General features: G+C 40.7%; 2 protein-coding genes across 5 annotated transcripts in view; one reads left to right on the plus strand and one right to left on the minus strand.

Moving 5' to 3' along the window:
- Window positions 1-15,548, minus strand: part of PTAR1 (protein prenyltransferase alpha subunit repeat containing 1) — a 424,325-nt gene that overhangs the window by 134,713 nt on the left and 274,064 nt on the right. The gene's annotated exons all lie outside the window — the stretch shown is intronic.
- CFAP95 (cilia and flagella associated protein 95) overlaps window positions 1-15,548 on the plus strand; it is an 85,957-nt gene that overhangs the window by 16,996 nt on the left and 53,413 nt on the right. For all 4 annotated transcript variants that reach the window (XR_007719735.1, XR_007719736.1, XM_050760924.1 and 1 more), the window contains exon 2: window positions 7,391-7,499. Coding sequence is in view for 2 of the 4 variants with exons in the window: in XM_050760924.1 (XP_050616881.1) it covers window positions 7,391-7,499 (109 nt within the window). In the remaining 2 variants the exon portion in view is untranslated. The remainder of the gene's footprint in view (window positions 1-7,390; window positions 7,500-15,548) is intronic.

A 15,548-nucleotide genomic window follows, 5' to 3' on the forward strand; every position in this document is an offset into this window, starting at 1 on the left:
AATTGAGATCCAGTTGTCTAAACATAGGGTGACAGAACGTACTTGCCCTCGTTTCACCATGATAGTCCGTTTTTTCACCACTCCTGGTGTACTTAGCATCTTATTTCCCTCTAAAAGTATCCCAGGTGGGATTATCAATTGTAGTGTTGCCCTATTTTATACATGTCCCTTCAGCTGTTTTCAAAGTCATGTGTTTGGCAGTTAATCAGACTGACCACATTTATTTAACATTTAAACTGTTATGCCAGACAAAGCCTTCAACTGTTGTATTCCTTTTGTTTCCTTCCAATATTCTCCATAGGGCCTCCTGTTTTGAAGATTTTCTATGAAGAAAATTTATAATAATGATAGGTCTTATTTACATGCCACTCAATATATGCTGAGTGAAGAAGATGACTTCACTTAACTGCCTCCATCAGATGGTTTCCTTTTGAGTGCAGTTAAGTTTCAAATTCTGTGGTTTCATGGTTATAGATGCACAGATCACATACAGCACGAGACACAAAGAAAAACAAAGTCTTTCTTTATAAGTCTGAAATGTCACAATTTTTCCCAAGAACATAAGATTTTCTTTATGATTCTGCAAATACATCTGGAAGTCTTCATTTGTCAGTTTGAGGGCTATGCCACCGACTAACACTGCCTTGGCATGTAAATCATTTGCCCATGAAATCTTCAAAGAGGATTGTCAAATGTCTCGTTGCAGTCTTTGATTCTATCAGTTTTATGTTTCTAATGTGTTAGGAAATATAGCTGACTCTCAATGGTAATTTTCTTTTAAAGTTCTAGATAGCAGATGATTATAAAAATCTAACAGAAAAGGTATCTTTCGCTTCTCATTTGGGCTAGATTTACATCAGAAAATACAATAGCTGACGGCATGGTTGTGAACTACATTAATAATTCTAAAATTTAAAATTAATATATTCTGCCATCTGGAGTCTTAACTAAACATTTTAAACGTCTTTGAAATCTGCAAAGAAAAGTGCGTCTCTTGTCAAGTTACCAGAAGCTAGAATTCAGCTCAGATTTTCATTGTTCTCATATCAGTTATTGCTCAGATTCAAACCCCTTTGCAATCAGTGTTATGCATATGTATGTTGAAAGTTTTCTCATTCAGCAAGTAGTTTTATAATTCCTCTGGAGACAAGTTAGCATTGCAAAGGACTAGCATCTCTATATGCATAATTACTCCCTCTTTACATGTGCTTTTGCAGACTGAGCCAGGATGCTCTTCATTTTTATGGACACGTTTGAAAGTCTTTGCTTTCCGCATTTATATTAAGGTGACAGTAACAAAATGTAAGAACATTCATTTAATCAATCCATCAGTCAATCATTTAAGATTTAATGAGCATTTACAATGTGTCACACCAAGATCACAAAGATGAATAAAAAATAATTCCTGTGTCTAAGAAGCTTTCTGTCAAATAAGAAGGCTGATACGTGAATGGATAATTATAAAACAATGTGAAAGGTGAGGCAGTGACAAAGATGCTGGTTTCTTTGCAACCTCCCACTTCCCTTGCCCCACATAAACATACAACCACAGAAACCTAAAGTGTAGCCTGTTTCCTTTCCTGTAAGAATAATCCTATGACCAAACCCCACCCTCTCCTCTGCTGATGGGGAGCTGGGCCCTCCGGCCTGGGGCAGCCTCTGGGAGCTGCGGGACCTTCCTGACCTGTAGCTCTGGACTCCAGTTTGTTCAGTCCTGCAACTCAATGTAGCAAGATTTTCAGATAGCTGAATCTATTCGGTTTGAAGGACTGTGAGGTTGTTTTTACTGATTGTTGATGTTACGGGCCTTCTTATGAAAGGTGATAGATGGTTATTTTATTTTGAATGTTCTTGTCAAAACAAAAAGTTGGCAGCCTTATGTTGGCCCCATCCTTTTTGGGGGAAAGTTTGGCTGCTCCATGAAGCACTTAGGTGTGGGAACCACTGAGAGTCTGGGGTGCAGCTGTTCTCTAGGGAGTTCTCAACCTTGGTACTATGGACATTTTGAGCAAGATACTTCTCTGTGGATGGGGGCTGTCCTGTGCATTGTGGCATGTTTAGCAGCATTGCTGTCCTTTACCCGCTAGACGCTGGTAGTGCTCTCCTCCTTAGAAGTAATACCCATCAATGTCTCCAGGCATTGCCAAATGTCTGCATTGTCTCTGGGGTGGGAGTGGAGGCCACAGATTGATCCCCTTCTCCAACCAGATTGAAAACCACTGGTCTAGAGCAATATTTTTCATGACCCGTTAATGCATTGTGAACTGAATTCAGTGGATTAATAATGACATTTAAAAAAATAAAATATAAGGAATAAAAAGTATCCAAATTCCTATGATGGTAAAGACTGTCAGATTTTGGCTTCAATTTTTTTTCTCCTTTTTTTTTTTTTTTTTAGACAGAGTCTCACTTTGTCACCCAGGCTACAGTGTAGTGGCGCGATCTTAGCTCACTGCAACCTCTGCTTCCTGGGTTCAAGTGATTCTCATGCCTCAGCCCTCCGAGTAGCTGGGATTACAGGCATGCACCATCGTGCCCAGCTAATTTTCTGTATTTTTGCTAGAGATGGGGTTTCACTGTGTTGGCCAGGCTGGTCTGAACTCCTGACCTCAAGTGATCCACCTGCCTTGGCCTCCCGAAGTGCTGGGATTACAGGCATGAGCCACCATGTCTGGACAAATTTTGATTTCAATTTTATGCATGGAAATGCACATATGTATTCTGGATTAAGATATATCATTTTTTTGGCCATATGCAGTGGCTCATGCCTGTAATCCCAGCACTTTCGGAGGCCAAGGTGGGTGAATCACATGAGGCCTGGAGTTCGAGACCAGCCTGGCCAACATGGTGAAACCCTGTCTCTACTAAAAATACAGAAGATTAGCTGGGCATGGTGGTACTTGCCTGTAATCCCAGCTACTCAGAGGGCTGAGGCAGGAGAATCACTTGAACCCGGGAGACAGAGGTTGTAGTGAGCTGACATCATACCATTGCACTCCAGCCTGGGCAATAAAAGCAAAACTTCATATAAAAAAAAAAAAAAAGATGCATCATTTTTCTTACTGGGGACTGTAGTTGAAGAGTTTGAAAGTTACTACTCTAGAGGCATTCTAAATTCTATTTTAGTACATTTATTTATTTTTCTCATGCAGAATTTTTCATTGCAACAAATAAAAAATCATGGCAAGTCATTTGATGACTAAACAAATGCAGGTAGCAAGAAGAATGAAGCTAGAAGAAATATATATTATTGCACCGTGATTATTTTTATGTATGTATATATTATATTTTAATCACAGAAAGGTTATAAGGCTTGGTTTTGACGAAGTGCTTAAAAATACCCAGCTAAAGCCTATTGTAGATATTATCATTACACTTAACAATATTTTACACTTATATGTCACCTTTCATTTGAGACTCTCAATCTGTTGATTCATTTAGTTCCTCAGCTTATGATTCTCAGTTCATCTCAGGAAATCCAAGGCACAGGCCACTGTTCCCCTAATGTAATAAAGTCAGAGAATTAATTCAGTCTCCTGTTTCCTTTAGAAAGCCTTAATCATTTTATATATGGTAAATATGTATTATAGAGAGAGTATATAGTAAAGGCATATCTTATATTTTATTTGGGTCTATATATTTTACTATGTTTCATACAGTGTATTTTATACATTTTATAATTTTTAAACATGTATATTTCTCTCTGCTAGGCTGGCAGCCTCTTGGGAGTAGGGGCAGATTTTGGGCTGTGAATCTCTCAGAGCCCCACAGGCTGTGGGCATAGCATCCGTGGGCAGCCAGCAGGCACGAGGAAATGCCAGTTACATTAGCTCAGTCCCCCAAAGAAACACCCTTATTATAGATCCATGGTTTTAATGTTAGGCTTTTGGCTGCTATCTAAGGTTGCTATATGAAAAAAGAACATATCTGCATCTTTTGTAAGAATTTAGTTATCATGAAAGCTAAAGTATATGGTAGGATCATTAGGGCCACATACTGACTTTCACAGACCATAAATATCTTTGCTTTCTTAGGCCCATTGTTCCATTAAAAAAAAAGTTTAAAATGATAGTTTGACTGATGGTGTGAAGACAGGTATAATCCAAGCTGTGAAGACAGGTATATATATATTTCTGATTTAAAAGTAGTTATTTTGTAGGCCTCTACTAGTATGGGTTCTGTGCCTTCTTCCGTGTCTAATAAAGAGGTGGGCCCTGGGGCAAATACGCTGAAATATTACTGGTATATTTCCCCTTCATTTGTGTGCTGCTGTAGGGACGTACTCTGGTTTTATTGCCTCAGGGAAGAATGGCCCAGCAGGTAACGAAAGAGCCAAATTATTGGATTTGGATTTCAAAAACTTGGGTCTCAGCATAAGCCCGATAGATTTGGGAGCATGAAGAGCCAAGCCACCCTGTTCCACAGCAAATGAAGAATTCATGGACACACAAAGGAGAAGGCCAGAGAAAAAGCTGAGAATGTTTGAATTTGTCTGGGATCCTGAATTTGAGTTAAGATTTTGGAAATCCTGGAGCCAGATGGGACCTATAATAGTCTGTTCTCATGATGCTAATAAAGGCATACACTAGACTGGGTAATTTAGAAAGGAAAGAGGTTTAATTGACTCATAGTTCAACATGACTGAGGAGGCCTCACAATCATGGTGGAAGGCAAATGATGAGCAAAGTCATGTCTTACATGGCAGCAGGCAAGAGAGAGCTTGTGTAGGGAAACTCTCCTTTATAAAACCATCAGATCTTGTCAGACTTGTTCACTATCATGAGAACAGCATGGGAAAGACCCGCCCTCATGATTCAATTACCTCCCACAGGGTGTCTCCCATGACACGTGGAAATTATGGGTGCTACAATTCAAGATGAGATTTGTGTGGGGACACAGCCAAACCATATCAGGACCTGTCATTGCCTCTCCCCATCACCCCCTATTCCCAGGGTAATGTTTTCAGAACTGTTGAAGATTGGGGCTCCCACGTGTCCCCAAGCCCAGAGTGCTGGAGAGGTGAAACACTATCTGTTTGGTGGGTCAGGCACGTAACCCAGGGATGGTGCCTGGGTTTCCAGGAACCCAGGTGGAGAGAGACACTGGAAGATGTCTGGTGGGCTAGAGAGTGGCACCCTTACAGCAGAGCACCAGTCTACCTACAAGGCTGTGTGGCAAGGCCAGGAGGATGGAGACCTGCATGGATCTGTAAAAGAAGACCACAGGGGAAGGAGAGTATTTCTGCAGATGTAAGCAAGGAGAAAGGATGGCAACAAAGATGGATTCTTGGCATTGTGGCACCAGACAAACCCCTCAGAGCTGGAAGAAATCCAGGATTGACCAATATGCGGGTTTTTCCACTTGGTAAAATGAGAGCTTGGAAGAAAAATTAAGTTCAATTATGGTAAAACTAAGTTCCAGTGTATACCAGATTTTGGAGCCCAATTAGTATTCACTATACATAGATGTTTGTGATGCTTTACAGCATATGAAGAGTTTTCTGCTTTTTAAAAAAATTTTAATTCATATTAAGATCTTAAAAGGTATTGTTATTATTTCTGTCCTCATGTTATATATGTGAAAATGGAAGCACAGAAAGGTTAAGTGACTTGCCCAAGGCCAAACAGCTAGGACCTGGTTGAGCCTGTGTTGTCCAATATCCCCCCTGACGACTTAAGTGAAAGCTTCCTGTTAGGATCTCATAAAATGCTGGTAGGTTACCAAAAAGCATTTAGTGTTTTGCACTTTGATGCTCAGATGTGAGGAGAGAAGAGCGTTCAGGTGTGGTGTTTTGCCTGCCACCCCACCCTGGGCTCCCTTGCTGCTGGGTTCTACTACAGAGCTCTGCTATCATGCTCAGAGGTGGGGAGGCAGGGGTGTTAATGGGAATGTAGTGCAGGGGCTGAGTCCCAGTCCAGTGGGAATGGGGAAGGGGGTCAGGTCCTAAAGGGCCTCATGACTTGGATGCCCTTTGGATTGGGTGCCCAATCTAGGTTAAGGGAAGTGATTCTGTTTCCCTAGGTTTTTACCCACACTTACCATGTTGTAGATTTTTCTTATTTTTGTGTCTCTCTATCTAGACTGCAAGCAACTGAAGGCAGGGGCTCCATCAGACTCACTCCCCACTGCATCCCCCACACCTACCAAAGTGCCTGGCATATAGTAGGAATTTTAAAACATTTGCGGAATAAACAAATAGCTGAATGATTGAATTATTGGGTACTTGAGTGTCCTCTAAAGAATTCTAGCCCTGTATCCCTTAAAGCAAGGTACTTTCTGAGGGGTGCTTAGTCTTAGCTTCCTGTATTTCACTCAAGAAAGTTCTATTAAAAATAGCTTATTCAGTTGCCAGCCACTTCTGCTTTTTCCTTCTCTAGCCCCAAATCCCCTTCTTCCTTCTTCCCCACTACTTCCCCTCCCCTCCCCCTTCCTCTCCCCTCCCCCTCCCCCTCCTTCTCCTTCTTCTCATACTCCTCCACCTTCTTCTTCCGTCTTCCTTTTTTCTTCTTCTTCTTTTTCTTTTTTGAGACAGGGTCTTATTCTTTGCCCAGGCTGGAGTGCAGTGGCACAATCATGGCTCAGTGCAGCCTTGACCTCCCTGAGGTGATCCTCCTAGCCCAGCCTCCCAAGTAGCTGGGACTACAGGCACATGCCACCAAGCCCAGCTGATTGTTGTATTTTTTTGTAGAGATGGGGTCTTGCCATGTTTCCCAGGATGGTCTTGAACTTCTAGGCTCAAGAGATCTGCCTGCTTCCCAAAGTGCTCAGATTACAGGCATGTGTTACTGTGCCCTGTCTCTTATTATTTTTAATCACTCTTTTAATCAAGATGTTTGGTATATTTTTTCCTTCTTCCATCTACATTTTTAAGAACTGTTTTCTTCTACCTCATGTTTATCAGCTTCCTTTATTGCCTCTTTAGAAGCAGGAAGCACGGGTTATAAATCAATATGGGCAAATACTTTACTGTCTTGTTTTGAAAAAAATTGTAATTAAAATTCATGGTAGAAAGAATTTCTAAAGTGGAAGGTTGCCTTTCCAAGATATTACCATGTCTTATTTTAGAATTTACTGTTGGTAAACTAATCTACATTATTAAATAAGATTCAGTTCATTGGAATCACTGAGTAATTACTATTACTATGTTTGAGAAGTATTGTTTGGGTGATATTATTAGTTTTATTACTTATGCTAGGTTGCTTTTAGGAATTAGCCTCAGCATTACTTGAAAAGAGATGGAAAATACTTTATATGTCACAAATCTAATAAATTTATAGTTAAAATAATGCTGCAAATATAGAAAATTTTCATTGGATAGTTTTTAAAAATCTGAATGCAATATAGAATAAATAAACTTCATCTCTTAATGTACTCCTAATTTTTTCTTAAGGCACCGTGACAGAGAAGCTTTTCCCAAAGATTATGATATAGAGGGTCCTGAGAAAGTTAAAAAGCTGTGTCATTCAACATATCGGCGACTTGGAACCGATGAATCCCCAGTAAGTAATTGCTATTACTTTGTTTTAAGTCGGAAATCTTTGTCATAGTGAAACATGAAAAAAGTTAAAGGAGGAGTGTTTTGTGCAGCACCATCCCTCGTTAACAGTGCTAGTTACTTAGATGACTTAGTCACTGTGTGCTGAAGCTACATTACCTGTAAAATGTGCCTATCTTATAAAGTGATTGGGTGAATTAAATGAGATGGAGCAAGTTGAGTACGTGGCATGGTGCCTGGCACATAAAAGTGCCTAGGAAATTGTTCCTGTTGCTATAATGCTGTTGTCACTACAGTGACAATATCCTGTTAGATGTCTCCTTTCACCTCCATAATAACCCTGCGAAGTGGGTATTACCATCTCTAATTCACAGAGGAGAGGAAAGAGCCTGCTAAAGACTAAGCGACTTACTCAAAGTCACACAGCTAGGGAGTGGAAGAGGGAGAGTTTATACCTAGGTCTTTGGTTTCAAGTCTTTTGTATTTACCTTAAGCTGGTGGAGTTGTGAGTAACTAAAACGTGCTATTAACAGTCTCATAATGTTTGTGCAATCTAGTTACAAGCAGAATATTTATGGCATAAGTAATTCCTGTTTGAATTGAGGTGAGCAGGTTACTACTTGGCTACATAGGTGTCTGTCCAGTCAGCATAAGGCAAGAGCTCAACTCCTAGGAGACCCGCAAATTGGGTCCTACAATGTCAGGAACTTTGGGGCTAGCTGAAGACAATTTAGCCTTAGAGGATGGCCTTGGGCATGAAGAGCTGGTGATTTGATGAGGGTGGTTGTACAAGTGATGAAAAGATTGGGTTTGTGTCACATTCTGCCCCCCAAAGCTGGACTAGTTTTAGACCAGCATTTAAAATGAGGCAAGTGTAAAAAGATGCATAATTCTGCATTGGAAATTGTTCTAGAAGATTCTCCATTCTACAAGGTAATGAGGACAAATTAGCTTAGCATGGCAGCGCCATTTCCTCCTTTCCTCTTATAGTTGCAGTGGACAGAGAGTAATAAGGATCACCTGGAGAATGGGGATTTATTGTAAAGTGACAGCTGCCTGGATATGGAATGAGCAAACTTGCAGGAACTAACACAGCTCTAAAGCAAGGCATCCCCATCGCCACCCCAACCTCTCTGTGTCACATGCACACACAGAGTCTCTTTGGCATCTCCATTTCTCTCTGCTCAGGTTTACCTCTTGCTCCATAGCCCAGATCTCAGGGGAATCTGATGATTTCCTCAGTTTCCACCCAACCCTCTTCCCTTTGCATCAGGCTGCCTCATGGGTCATCAGCCAGCATGTGGATGGAGCTCTGCAGTGTGATGCCCAACTCAGTCAGCATCCACCTTGCTCCATTCCCCCACAAACCCAGCTTCACCTTGCTTTCTTCAGCATGGGGCTGTGGTCAGGACAAGAGTAAGTTAGGCAAGACAGGCATTACTTGGCATGCACTTAGAGACTTTGGTCCTTAAAAAACATTTATTTTTGATTCCTATATAAAAAATGTTTTTAAAGAACTTTTGGTCCTTAAAAACATTCATTTTTGATTCCTATGTAAAAATGCTCTTGGTCTCTGGGTATTCCTATACCTCATATCACAAAGGATGTGAGATGAAGTGGGGTATGAGGTATAGGAGCCACAAACGTTCCTTCCCCAATATTACATGCATTACAGTGGTCAAGCCTCAGGTTTAATGAGAATGTGTAAATAAATAGTAGTATTTACTGTCTGTATGTCTTTTTGTTGATGGCCATTGAAACCCTGTCCTTCACCTGCCAGATCTGGAATGTGTATTCAATAGAAAGAAAATAGACTGAGGAATCACTATTTCTGATGGAACTGCTATTCTCTATCTTAATAGCAATTTACATTTTTCCCTATCGACTTCCTGTGTATAAAGCATTGGCTCATCAATCTTGTTTTTCATTCTTCACAACAAAGCTATAAAGCTGTCGAGAAATATATTATTATTCTAGTTCTAAACCTAGACTTGCAGATCTTAAATGACTCACCCAAGGTCCCAAGAGTAAAGAGAAGGAGGGGATACTGGCACTGAGCCCCCACACCTTCACATGCCAGGTATGAGGCTGGATGTAGCAAGAGGATGGGCAAGTCCATCTTCCTGTTGTCACACAGTTTTGATAAGGACCTAAAGACACTCTTGATAGTTGGCAGGAACCACATGCCTTAAAGCAAGAATCCAGGCCATCTAGGCAGGACCTACTAAGAGACTAAATTAGATTAAACCAATATGAGTAGTTATGTCCTTGAAGACAAGGGACTGAAGAATTAAAAAAGGATTCATGTAGTTGTGGGTCCTGTGCCCCTCTTTCTCCAGTTGAGAGGAGTTTCAAGGGAACCACTCAGAGAGATTAATATGTATGTCCTGGAATTTAGAGGACATGGGGTCCAGGCACATGCTTAAAAACTTAAATGTTAGAAGTCATGCCTGATATGGCACAGCAGAAAGAGGGAGTACACTGCCCTTGGGGCAGGGACAGCAGTGGCCAAGAAGAGACTTGCCTAAGACTTTTATTAAACAAAAGGAAATAACTTGCTGTGGGAGGGAAGGGGCAGTCTGATTAAAATGAAATTCCTTTATGATTGCATCCTATTGATGCAATAGGATCAATTCAACAAGATGGTTCCATTAAAAACGTTTCATTTCATCCTCTGGGCAGCTCTTCAGGCAGGTCTCATACCTGATCCACATTGGACAGATGAGGGGACTGAGAACAAGTGACGCTTAATCACTGGTGAAAAGTCAAACAACTAGAAAGTGTATTACAAATTAAAATCCATTGTTATTCTCTGGCTTTAAATGCTAAGATCTTAGAGACTTTTCCAAACTGCCTCTTGGAGTACCAAACTTTTCCACGTCTAGTGTGCTGGCCTTTTTACCCCACTATACTGCACCTTCCTTGTAGAAAATAGACCTGATTATTTCTGCTCTGGCTTGGATATTGTATATCTCACTGCATATGTGTTGGGGCTTTGATTTCTTACATCTTAGCCATAACTTCTGTCCTATTTCCTGAATTATGTCCACACACATGCTGGCTAGCCCTATTCCCATCTGTTTCCCCTTCTGAATGCCTTCTTAACATTTTTGGGTTTTTTTGTAAGATTGCTGCTGAATGGCTGCTTTGTCCATCCACCGCATTTTCATTTAGCTGATTGAAGGTGTCCTTGTCCTTAAATGCTGCTGCAGGAGCTAATGTGAGCATCATTTATTTGTAGCAGAGTTTAAAATGGGACTTACTTTTGTCTACATTTTGGCTAAGGCTCTAAAAGTCTAAGAACAGAACAATAGCCTCATGTGCCAAAGTAAATAATTAGGTCACTTAAGCAAGATCCTCAAAGAAGATGGTGCTAATTGGCTCCCACTCACATGAGGGATACAAGATAATTGAAATGCAAGAAGCCTGAAGAGGAGTTTGTTAGTACAGAGAGAGTTTTGGAAAAAGTGTGCTCTAAGTCTCATCTCAAGGACCCTTGTGTGCCTCACGAAGTTAGACATAAGGCTCTGGTGACTGGTCAGAGGAAGCAGAGCAGAAAAGAGGGAGCCAGCTCCCCTAGAGGTGGAGCAAGGATGTGTGAATCCTCGGGCCCAGATGTGCCTCTTGTGGATCCAGTGTGGACCACGGGGAAGAAGAAAATGACATGGCGTCGTTTCAGAGCCTGTGAAAGAGCACCTCATAGTGGGTGCCCAATAAATATTTGTAGAAGGAAAAAAGGGAGAGATGGGTGGGCCTAGCTGGGTTTCCAGGAGCCAAGGCAAGACATTTAAGTCTAGCCAGAGGCATCTTCTATCACGGGACATGCCATTCAGTGTTCCCAGAGGTGATCCCAAAGTCTACCAGAACATCCCAAGAAAGTCATCTTTGAACATTCACCAGTGCCAGAGAGGGTCAAAGATAAACATGTCCAGGGGAAACCAAAGCAAGATTACATTCTGCCATTCCTGCATTTACCTCTCTGTCTTCCTCATCTCCACACATCCTTGGTATCAGTCCCCAAGGAGATAGAGGGAGGTGGGGAATAAGGAAGAAGTCCAAGTGGGATAATTGAGAAGAAGCCAACTGTGCCCCCTGTTCCCAATATAGTGGGCCAGGCCGAAGCAGCCCCAAGGTGGAGGAATGAGAATCTTTCCATGACGTGTAAAGTTTTGACTATTATATGGGACTGGCATTTTACTTACCTCAGTGAAAATCCTCTTGGGACAAAAGTAGCCAGAGAAGTTTTGTGTTATCTGAGAGTAACCAGAAATGCCCTGGGACCTGTCTTATATTTAATCAAGGAGCGTGAGAAAGAACTAGTCCCTCCAAATGACTGCGGATGGGCAGTGATGGAGGAAAAGTAGGTTTGTTTTCTGATTGTACCTACTTATAAGTTCCACTTGTTCAATGAGCCAGTTACCCTTTTGTATGTAAAAGAGCAGTCCATTCTTATCATATCTCCCTATCCCCTTTCCTTACTTTAGTTTTCTTCATGATACTTACATTGCTGGACATATTTCAGACTTATTTAGTTGTTAATCATTTGTCACCTCCTGTTAGAATACAAGCTCTATGAAAGTGGGGACTTTGATCTGTTTTGTTCCCTGTTTTATCTCCAGTTCCGAGAACAGTGCCTAGAACATAGTGGATGCTCAATAAGTATTTATGGAAGAAAGGGAAGAAGCAAGAAAGGAAGTAAGGGAGAGAGGAAGGGATGAAGGAAGGAAACAAAGAAAGAAGGTAGGAAGGAAGAGGAGGAGGGAGAAAGGGAAAAGGATAAAAGGAAGAAGTTCTACATTCAACAAACATTTTTTGAGGCCCCATTACTTTGCCACGCATAATGCTAAGTGCTAGGGTAGGAAACATAATTCAAAAATTGGTCCTTGTATATAAGGAGCTCATAGGTTCCTAGGGGAAATGGGAACACATAACCATGGTGGCAAAGGGTATGATGGATGCTAAGAACATCAGGATGCTGTGAGGTGCACCTGAACTGAAATGGGTTGGAGGAGGTTTGGGTATGGTTTCCTTTGAAGCTCTGGAGCTGAATCCTAAAGGAACCATCTCTTGGCAGAATCTGGAAACGTACCATTCAGGTTTCAATGGTGGGATAATTGATTTCCTACTTCAATGGTCCCTCAGGTTTCAGGAGGCCAAGTAACGCCATTGGGGAAATAGATTCACAAGAGAACAGTAATTCAAGCCACTGGGCTTGCCCTGATTGTCTTATTCTAAGCTTAGTGGGTAATAGCATTCTAAACTATGGTCTTTTACCTGGACTTTATTCAGGTGCTACATATCTCTACCAGGGTGAATTCCATGCAAACTAAAATCATCAAGAGTATGTCTACTATCATTGCTTCAACTTGTAAAGCCTCTCACCCAAGGATCCTCACAACACTACCAAAGGCCCTATCACAATCACTTATGTTACCTTCCTAGCATGTGAGGCTGATACTAAAGTGAGAGCCACTGGGAGGACAAAGACCACTTCTGAGAAAGGGGTGCATGTTGAATCCCATAAATTTAGAAGGATTAAGTACCGAGCACATATGATGCTGTGTCATAGAAGCTGAGAATTTGTCAGACATAAATGAACAAAGAAATACATAAACAATTCATTAAACAGATTTTTCTTATACAGCTAGTGGCTCAATGCCAAGGCATTTTTGGAACTAACAGGACAACACTGTTGAGCAAATTAGGCTAATATTAACAGCATCACAGACAGTGTGGATTTAAAAATGGCAAATAAATGAATAGTACAAAAGTATATTAGCATTCGTTTTATGAATAGATTAAGACTAGCCAAATAAGCCTAAATATGAGCTGTTTTAGTGAATAAAAATTTCACATTTGAAAACTAATGTTCCTAAAAGGGATACAAAGGATATAATTATCCCAGATATGGGAAATTCAATTATTTACTTAATTGGTTCAAGTATTTTTTTCTTTGACATTGTAGGATAGTATTTTGACCAGTATAATCTTATAATCTTATAGATGCTTCTTGCATTCATATCTAAGCACCTGAAAGGGGTATACAGATCAAATGTTTATAAATGGAATAATTTTAAATGCCACTGCAGAGGAAAGGAAGATGTTTGGGGATAGTAGGCTGTTGAGCTAGGGTCTCCTCTTGCTTCCCATCTCCATAATCTTGGAGCTTGCGGTTGATGTCACAGGTTTCAGCATTCTCTCCTGGAACAACTTTAGATCAGCTTTTCCAATATCACCACAATCACATCTGGCTTTCCTGTGTTAGGAATTCTGTATCAATTTTGGCCCACTGAGTGTACTTCCCCAGTTTTCTGCTGCATCTCTGAGTCTATTTATTCTAGCAAGTATCTTCTCTGTCATTTCCAGACATTTGGGATGGGAATGAAAGCGGGCCACCCAGCATTTTGATCCCATCACTTGCATTTGCTGCTCCTTTTCTACATCAGTAATCATGCCCTAATTTAACTCTTACAGAAATGAGACTTTAATTTTTCATGTATATTAGTCTGCTTAAGCAGGTGTAACTGTTATGTTGAACAAATGAGACTTAAATTGGGCAATCATGTGCACGTACGTACACACAGGCCCGCACGCACAAACATGCAGAGACACACACATCCATATTTTTTGCCTCCACTGCCTATTTACCCTGCTTTATGGAGTCAGTTCTTCCTTCATGCCTGGACAAAATCCTATGCAGCTTCCTTAGGTTTTACGGTCAATCTAAGATAACAAAAAGCCTATTGGTCACATTTCAATAATTAAAATATCTCATCAAAATGATGGATTTCATTTAGAGTTAAAGCTTTTCTCTTCCTCCAGCTATAGCCTGCTCTAGGCTGGTAAGCAGGCAGAGGGAAGTGGGTGTGAGGGGTAGGCTGCGTTGGATAATTTATTATTTCTCCACCTGCTCTGCTTTTCCTTTTGCCCAGACAATTAGAAGAGTCTTTTGTGCTTATTTTACTAATATTAAATATTTAATTAAGACTATTTTGTGACAAGAAGTGGTTTTGTTATCTCAGAGTGATCAGGAAAAAATGAGACTTGTTATAAATTTATTTCTGCTAGAGACAGGAAAATGAGCATCCCCTAAGCCAGGTGTGGTGGTGCACGCTTGTAATCCTAGCTACTTGGGAGGCTGAGGCAGGAGGATTGCTTGAGCCCATGAGTTTGAGGCTGCAGTAAGCTATGAATGTGCCACTACACTTCAGCATGGATAACAGTGAGACCCTATTTCTAAAAAATAAAAATTAAAAAAAAGAAGAAGAAGAAGGAATAAGTTCACAAAAGCTTTCTTGAAGAGGTAGTTGTAGAAAACAATACAATTATTTTTCTGATTGCACCCTATGAGTCTCAGTTGTTCAAAATAATAGTGGTTACATTTTCAGAGGCCTCTCTTGGATCCTGTAGAATCTTTACATGGCACTGCTGAGTTAACCTAGATGTGAAACAGTGAGGATTTCCAAGGACAAAACTTCTGAGAAATAAGTATGGTCTTTGTGATTATTTTAAAAGATAATCAAACTTTTGTTTTGTTTTTTGTTTTTTGGTTTTTTTTTTGGCAATGGTGCAGAAAAGCTACAGTTGGTAGGGGGAATGCTGCTTAACAGACTAAAATAAGACTGTTCCTTAGTTATGACTGAAGATCTAAGATAATAGATGCCAACTCCTCCTTTATTCTAAGTAAGTGAGATGCCAACCCACTCATGCCAAACATGCAAATTATTTGGGCAGTAACTGAGTTTTGAGCTTCTTGGTGTCTCATTCACCTTGATGATTTAAAAACAAACAAAAAAGGTTGAAATCGAAGAGATCTGGCCAAAAGAATTTAGAAGTTGGAGGAGTTGTCTGGAGAAAGAGTACATGCTGTGAATCCAACCCCTCTAATCTTCTAAGGGGTGGGGTGGGAAGTGTATCCCCTTAATTTCTACCCTGAGAGTGGGGCCTCAATGATACCACCTAGGGAACTTGATGCACTGGGGTCTCACTCATGCTTGACAAAAGGCTACAGATGGGAGGGTTCCAGAAGCAGCCTGTGGCATCAGAGGGAAAA

The sequence above is a fragment of the Macaca thibetana genome, chromosome 15 (genome assembly GCF_024542745.1).
Source record: "Macaca thibetana thibetana isolate TM-01 chromosome 15, ASM2454274v1, whole genome shotgun sequence".
Classification (NCBI taxonomy): Eukaryota; Metazoa; Chordata; class Mammalia; order Primates; family Cercopithecidae; genus Macaca; species Macaca thibetana.